General features: G+C 37.5%; 1 protein-coding gene across 1 annotated transcript; it reads right to left on the bottom strand.

The window, feature by feature from the left end:
- Positions 1-2004: 2004 nt before the first annotated feature.
- LOC104072377 lies at positions 2005-8057 on the bottom strand. The gene is made up of 6 exons (XM_009586445.1): positions 7910-8057; positions 5851-7184; positions 5263-5779; positions 4122-4247; positions 2139-2264; positions 2005-2075 (listed from the first exon to the last, which is right to left on the bottom strand). The coding sequence occupies exons 1-6, from the start codon at positions 8055-8057 to the stop codon at positions 2005-2007; spliced, it is 2322 nt and encodes a 773-aa protein (XP_009584740.1).
- Positions 8058-8371: the final 314 nt, after the last annotated feature.

Here is an 8371-nt window from a genome sequence, read left to right as displayed (position 1 = left end):
CTCACCTCGATGAGTCTATTTCCATTATTCGTAAGATAGCTCAGAGACCTAGTTTTATCATCTTAGTTCTACGAAGAGACTTTTCTGTAGCAAGTTGCTAAGGACTGTATCAACTGTAATAGAAGTCATCAGTAAGAAGCCAGGGAACAGGGCACACCACTGTTGTAAAAACTTCTGTTTCACCTTCAAAGTCCATTTCTCCAGCTGAAGGTCTCCATAGAGGACTCATAAAAGTCTCCACAGAAAAAGAAGGGAAGGAGGGGGAAGCAGCGCATCAACTCAGTGCTTTAGTTTTAGTACTCAATCATGAATTTAAAGACAGTAAGATCTGAGGAAGTGCCTTGAAATCTCAAGTCACTACTTGACTTGATACAGATTTAACTGTATTCTTTTACACTTTGACAAAAACAAATCCAGCCAAAAATCCAGCTGATGGAGGAGAACCTTGTATGTCTGTCCACATCATATAAACAAACTGACTATGAGATGAGATGACATTGATAGGCTTGACAATCCTGCAGAACTTAAGAACAGGGCAGCAGTAAATGGTATGCTGTAACGGTATTGATGCACATACATCCCTATCAAACTTTTTTACTTGCATGTATAGATGGAATACAAGAAGTCTCAAAGTGCAATTCTATTAAATTTATTATTTAAATAGTGGATGTGTTAGTTGTAAAAATGTGACTTTAGTATTAAATACTTAATTCCATTTTAATAGTGTCCTCAGTCTTTACAGTGCTACTTTTTACCCTTTAAGAGTGCACAGCAACTTACAAAATATACAAGAGAATAATAACTGAGTTTTGGATTTATGCAAACCTCCGAAAGATTTTTTTTTTCCCTCCTTCCCCAATATTTGCAGTTATCTTCTCTTACAGAGGGACTTTCTTGTTCCATACCCTAAAAAAAAAAAAAGAGATTAAGTCATGCATTCTCCCTCCAAATAATATATGTCAATTTCCTTCTAAAGAAAGAATAGACATCAGTGACTGCCTTTTCCTTTTGCAGGAGAGGACACTGATGGTTGATATTAGAGCTATGTACTCAAATTCCCAGCAAGGATAAATTCTGCAGGAATGGTGTTGGACTGCAGAATATCCCAGTATAACAGATATAAGAGTTCCATATCAAACTCACGGCATATTTTCAGTGTGCTCTTGTAACTACATTGTTGAATGCATCCAAGAAACACCAACTATTTCTGGGGCAAATACAAGAAGTATTTTGGGATTATGCAAGTTTCCTGGATGCTTTTGCTAAAACAGATCAGCAATTAAAGGTTTAACACTGATGTTTAAATAATCTGACTTCAGGACTGATGCCAATTTTGACTAATAAGATGCTTCAGTCTAAGTTTCTGTTTCTGACCTTGCAAATACATGGAATTGTAATCCTCTGTTTAATATATGAGAAAGATGGTCTTTAACTAACTGACTGAATATTCAAGTTAGCTTTACTATGCCAGATTGTTCTTTTCCAGAAAGAACCCTGATCTTTTAGGTAGCTTCTTGTATGTACTGACCCTTTTCAATTTATAACCTTTTAAGATTCCCCCTCAAATGCACAAAAGTGTATTTATTATTGAACCTACTTAATGTGATTTTCCCCTCTATAGTTTTTCCCATCTTCCTCCAAAGTAGCAAGAAGTTCCTACTCCATAAAGTTGAAATTCTTAAGAATTATCTATATGCATTTGTGTTGTATCAAGTTACAGTATTTTGGCTGAGGCGGACCTGTAGCTTAAAGAAAAGGATAAACTGCAAAGTCACACAGGACCCAACATTTAAAAAGTTAATAGAACAGTTTGAAGAGCAACAGGACTAAAATAGTGGGATTTGTTTTGTTTTTTTTTTTTCCTATGTGTGTGTGTTTTTTTTTTCTTCCCCCTTTCCTTTAAATAAAGGAAAGGAACCTAACCTGGTCAAAGCTACAACAGTACTCATAGCAAGGCAAGTAAGTGTTCAAAGGTTAGCTTGCTTTTTTTCTCATCTTGTCTGCTTACATAACGTTTGCTATTATTTCACAAGCTATCCAATATCCTTGCAGTTCAAACCGAGAACCATTAGTCCCTGAGACAGTAATGAAAAAATGCTTGTAACAGTCATTTTTGTAGCTTGTCACTGTATACCAACCTCTGCGTACACTGCTTTTAGGCATCTCCCACACTTCTACTTCTTCCACCTCACATCTTGTGTCTCTGCGTTTTGAAGGTGGCTTGCCTATTCTTTTCTTCTTTGGTTTAACCAAAGGTGGGCACCCTACATCGCAAGATACAACTGGTATTATTTCTCCAAAGCATAGTCTTAAAGCAAATTTAAGCTTGACTTTCCCCAACTGGTCTGTAGTGTTCCTCTTTCTCCCTCTCCCTTCCCATTTTAGTGGCAGATAAAACTGACACTACATATGTCAAGCAACAGTCTTATATCTCCATCATATTTAATCACCATCTAATCATAATTCTGGATGCATTGTATTTTGGGTCCTAACTTGTATCGGTGTTAATGTAGCAAAAAAGAACCCAGTGAGAGTTGGATAATTCTGCTCTAGTTCACTTTTCAAGTGTTCAAGACTAGTTGATAGCTGTCCAAGTGACCCAACTCACCCATTGTCTTTAAAAAAACTCAATTCTTCATTCCTGTTAAGTTATGCACTACAGGTACACAGTTTAAGAAATCAAATTTAGCATATGATGTTACTGCTAAAGCAACATATCTTGTTTAGGTGAAATCCCTTACTTGCAGGGCACTTAAATTTAAGATTAATTTGAAGAAACCAGTCCTAAGATAAGAAACATTTTAAAAAGGATGTAATTTTACTAGCACTTCTGAGGCATCCATTGGCATGAACAACATTCAGAAGAAACCTGAATTCCTGCTTCTTAATACTGAATGTGATAGCTTCTTCAAACTACATAGGCTGGAAAAAGAGGAAAAGAAAACAGGGACTAACACCCTCAGTATGCCACACCATCTGTGGTGAAGAGATAGAAGGGACATGCTGAAAGTTAAAGGTAACAAAACTATTTTAGAACTATTTTATTATTTTTATGAATTGTTGTAAGGAGCTAAGAACAGTGCTGCTAAAGTAAAGTGTTTTTAACTTTTATAGAGCAGGCTAGCACAAAAAACCCCACAACAGTTTGAAGAAGTCTGTGGATAGAAAGCCTCCAATGCAGGAGGCAAATCCCAAACCCTGACATGCTCAAGCAGGAAAGCAATGCAGAGAGAGAACTCTAAGGAAACACTCTAAAGAATAGTCTACTGGGCTGTTGATACAGGAAACCTGATGTGTATTATCACTGAACTGAAGAGAAGCAAGTCATCAGTCTGTTCTGAAGATGATGTCACACTCCATTATTTGATAGACAGTTCCTGTGATACTTGAAAGCATGTGACCCAGGAAAGTAGTTATACTCTGACTACAGCAAATTCTACAGTTGTTCCAACAGCACTTACACCAAGAAACACCCTTGCAGAGCACCTAGAAACAGAGCTGAACTCCAAGTAGATCTTAATTGTAAAGAAAAAACATTCTGCTTCAGGAGGAGAGAAAAAGATATAGAAACTATCTAACCTTTTACTTTGTTAGAATAACTTTGATTTGTTCCTCAGACATCAAGATGATTTGCACTCAGACATCCTTCAGCACTAGTGGGGCAACTGTTGGTCCATGCTAGTTTCTCTGAACGTTGGCCTGTGTAGCTATCACACATGACTTCCTATATGTTCTACTAATCAAGATTAGGAACTACTACTGCTTGTGCACTCAAGAGAAGCATTATCTGGATAAAGAATTAATACTACAGTTTATGGCAGTAGCAACTTTGCACAAATAAGGGCTTTGATTAGCCACAAAGCATTTGATGCTTTGATTTCCCATGGCACCTTTAAAAAAAAAGGTAGCTATAATGCATCCTTATTCACATGTTTGAGTTTGAGAAGGATATAAATACACCCTGAAATGTACTGACTGACAGGAATTTCATCAATATCAGAGCAATGAGAATTAGTTTTATTATCTTAAAATCTCATCCAAATATCATAAGCTTGCTGTTTTGTATCTATCCTTTTGAATGTTCCTTAAGAACACAAACACATTGAAGAAATAAGTTGTACCTTGTTCTTTGCTCTTGGCTGGGGATGAGACACTACCATGTATTTGGCTGGTAAATTTGGGTTTAGCACCACTTCTAATCCAATACTCTTCAGGTGGTATCCCCATGTTCTCCCTTAACAACCTTCCTAATAAAAAAAAAAATTTTGATTTAAGGTCAGTATTTAGTTTTCCTAATGTTAATATACTGTTTGATCCACAAGTCAGAATGTAAAGCTAGCAACTGAATCTGATTGTAAGAGTCTATTAAAATAAAAACATCGTTTTTTTGGAGACCACACTTGACAAAAATTACAAGCTGCTTTAAGTCTACAGATTTTGTACAAAGAAAATAATGTTTAAGAACACTAAACCTGTTATTAGACGTACATCACTGTTTTAAATGCCTTTCACAATACAAGACTGTACTAAAGAGCAGCCGCTTACTGAAGTACCCATGTAACCAGCTATGAACCCTGACTGATAACTCTGCTTTTTCTCAGTTCAGATGAATCCAATTTCCACCAATATCTACCTGCAAGTAAATAAAATATTCTTTTCCAGATCAAATTTAATACAGTTTCACACTGATTTTATGAAAATACAGCAAAACTTTTGTTGCTAACAGTAAGAGAGCAGCAGCTACAATAAAAAAAATTAATGGTTTGACTCCTCTTCTGCAGAGAAGAGAAGTTACACAGGGTATAGCCACCAGGTTATAATGAACTTAATCATGTTTAATCCACCTAACATTGGTCTGTGATGGGAGAGTCAGAATGTTTGTATAAATTTAAATGCCAAGTTTCCAAGATGTTATTAAACAATGGTAAATGTGTAGTGCAAATGACCTTAAGCTTTTCAAATGAAAAAATTGCCACAAATGTCAGAAAGGTAGGTACATCAAATCTAACTCGAAGGAGACATTTTGCAAAATTCTCTGCTGGTTGTGAAGATGCAGAATCCTTATGCAATAGGTAAAAAATTGCAGCAAATGCCCTTTGCCTTAAAAAAAAAAATACTCTGCAGTACTTCTGACTCTAAGCTAAACCTGAAGCTGCAACATTCTCTAATCTTCCCACTGGTTCAAACTACTATCTGCAACCGCAATTAGGTGTTCTTTGTGTGTTCTATTAAGCAGCACTTTGTCCTCAGCAACTAGCTTACCTCCCAAGAATTTCCGGAGCATGCGCTGGTGTTCAAGTCCTTCTCTTCTTGCCGTAGGCCTCTTTCTTCCATAATACCCATAGTCACTGCATACAACTTCATCTTGTTCTTTCTCCTTTGGCTTGTAAACTATACCAATGTTTTCACCAAGCCCACTCCTGGTTTTTATTTTCTTTTGAGCAGGCCAGCTAATTAATTGAGCTGGTATAGCATTTTTAGGTGGTTTCCAAAGCACCCTCTGGCCAACTTGGTAGAAACTTCCTTTGCTGGGCGTCAAGATTCCATATGGAGTGGCTTCTTGAAAGAAATATTCAATTTCATCCATGTCATCATCATCCTCATCTTCCTCATCCTCTCCATCTTCATCCTCCTCTTCTCCCCTCACAGAGTATTCTTCAGAGTCCTCAACTTCTGACAAACTCTTAGCTGCTTTTTTCTTGAAAGAATTGATTTTTTTCCAACTAGAAGATCTAGGAAGGGCTCCCAGCTTTCTGCCTTTACTAGAAGCCTCTTTAATCTTCATGGTTGAAGAGTTTTTGACATCTTGGTCATTCAAGCTGTTCATCTGCTCCCTTCCTACCACTTCACCTTCATTAAGGGACCTTTTAAGCCCTCTGTACTTTTCTGAAAAGTATACGTGCTTTTCTGAAGCACATAGTCAGGGACAAAATAAGACACTGGGGCATCATCAACTGATGAGCCTTCCTCTCTAGAGGACATGTCATCAGAAGAAAGACTGAGTACACTTTGATGTTTCCTTTGTGGCAAACAAACATCATAGTTGTAGTTTGCGTCCATACTGTCCAAACAAGCCAGCCAACTGTTAGGAGGAACGTACTTCTCAATTGATTCGTCACACCAAATACTTTTATCTGTTTGACTTTCATTGGTTGCACTGTGGCTTAGAGTCAGCTTTTTCTGCTGAAAACTCAAGTCACTCATTACCTCCATACTAGATGGAAGTAGTCCTGCTTGTTGAATAAAGCTGGGCTCTTCCTGAGAAGTTTTTGAGCCTGTAGATTTTTTAGAGCTAGATTTCTTAGCTACTACCACATCCTGTCTCACCACTGGTTGGTCTACACTAACAGATCTTGCCAACTCTGCGATTTGCACTGCCATGGTTTCACCTTGGGGGGATTTTGCCCGTTGACTTGTATTCACCTGCTTTTCTGCATCCAGCTTCACTTCATTATTTTGGACCTCTTTTTCTTGCACAGGTTCAACACCCTGTTTTGAGGGGAGAACAGCTTTTCTCTCATCTAAGTAAGCTCCTGGCACCATTTTCTCCCCTTCATGAGGGCCATATATCATTCCTTCACACGAGCTAACAGAAAATAAGTCACGCTGCACTATGTTTTCTGGGACTGGTTTACCACTTGCCACATCATACAAAGGGATAGTTTCTTTAAAGGACTTCCAGAGTTGAATAGCTGGAGAGCCATTTCCGTACTCTATCCTCACTTCTTCCTTCTCAAAGGCATAGCTTCCAGTAGGAAGATTTCTATACTGTGTAGAGCTGGAAGGGCTCTTGTTATGAAACTCTCTGTCTACCACAATGGAAGATCCAGATGAATCTTGTTTCTCTGAAGTACTTTCAGTCTCTGTACCTATACCAGAAGAAACACAGGCTGTATTTCCTGCATCACAACCTTTCGTTTCTGTACGGGTATCTTGATGCTTTTTTTGCTTGTTTTCAGGCTGTCTAGGATCAGTCTGTGTTTCTTTTGTCTCCATTTTTTTCCCAGGGGTACTATAGTGTCTAAATCTTGTTGCATGATAAAACATAGGGGAAGGTGGGGGAGCATTAAAACAAGGCCTTCTGTTAATTCTTGCATGCATTGGATGCTGTGGAACAAAAAATCCAGGGTACTCATGGAGCGCAACAGAATAAAATGGAAAATATGGATTTCCACTTCGGAAGCCTAGACATTGGGGATAAAAAAAAGTAAAGACAAATATATCTTCTTTCTGAAATAAGTAATTCTGATTAATAATTGCTTGCATACATAGGGACAGCTGCAAGATCAAACACATTGGTAAGTAAAACACTCTGCCTGTCAGTGCTCGGAAGCAAATCTGGTGCAGAAACTCAGAGAGAGTTCCTCATTATGGAACAGCTTATCTGGACAGCTACACTTTAACTAGAGCTTGATTTTGTTCCTTGGAACATACACCAATTAGCTTTCTGTACTTTTTTGCTATGTTATGGACTATGCTATAGCATTGTCTTTGAAAAAGACAGCTCCAGATAGAAGTTAACATAGGTATACCATTTACAAGATGTATTTAACAATATTGTTTCTGTGTGGAATTTTAAGTTTGTATTTCTCCATACCTATAATGCATGTATGGAACTCATACATACACACATATTAATTGTTAGTCACATTCTAGAGCTCTGTATCTGTACGACAACCCTTACTTAAGATTTTGCTTAGCTTCCATTCTCCAGAAACAGATGCTTTGCAGCACACAAGCTACACATTTAAGTAACACTTCATAAATCAGATCTTTGACAACTAAAACACTAAATTAATTTTACCTTAAACACCCAAGAAGCTTATTAACACAGATATACATTTGTTTCCTCCACTCTAGCTGTAATTTACTAAGCAAAGCTACCACAGACAGCTCTCATTTACCTTACCTGGAGCAGGTACACAGTACGGACTGTATGCATGACTGAGGTACCATGGATTTGGAAAAGGCTGTTGTGCTGTTGGCTGTGCATAAAAAAAGGGTCTTGTGTGGTTTGTGGAATATGATCCACTTTCTGAAGTTGAAGCAGTATTCATTGTTTTTTTAAATTAAATAAGAGATAAATAATCAGGATTAATCAGGATTAACCACTTCAAAAACCTGTGTGACTTAATGATTTTTATGCTCTGTCAGAATTCAGCAGACATTCCTCTCCCAGCCAAATGAAACCAGATCTTTCCAGAAGAAAAATACGATCTTCCAAACAGTTAAAGTAGAAAACTGACATTACTATCAAGGTAAAAGATTTTAGTTCTCCTTAACTAAGCAAGCTTTTATATGCACCTCTCAATATTAGTACTTCAAGCCAATCTCCTAACACGTTTTAAAGCCACAGGACAGTCACAGGACC

The sequence above is a fragment of the Fulmarus glacialis genome, unplaced genomic scaffold (genome assembly GCF_000690835.1).
Source record: "Fulmarus glacialis isolate BGI_N327 unplaced genomic scaffold, ASM69083v1 scaffold9201, whole genome shotgun sequence".
Lineage (NCBI taxonomy): Eukaryota > Metazoa > Chordata > Aves > Procellariiformes > Procellariidae > Fulmarus > Fulmarus glacialis.
Note: the sequence above shows the minus strand (reverse complement) of the source record. Positions and strands in the feature narration are given on the sequence as shown.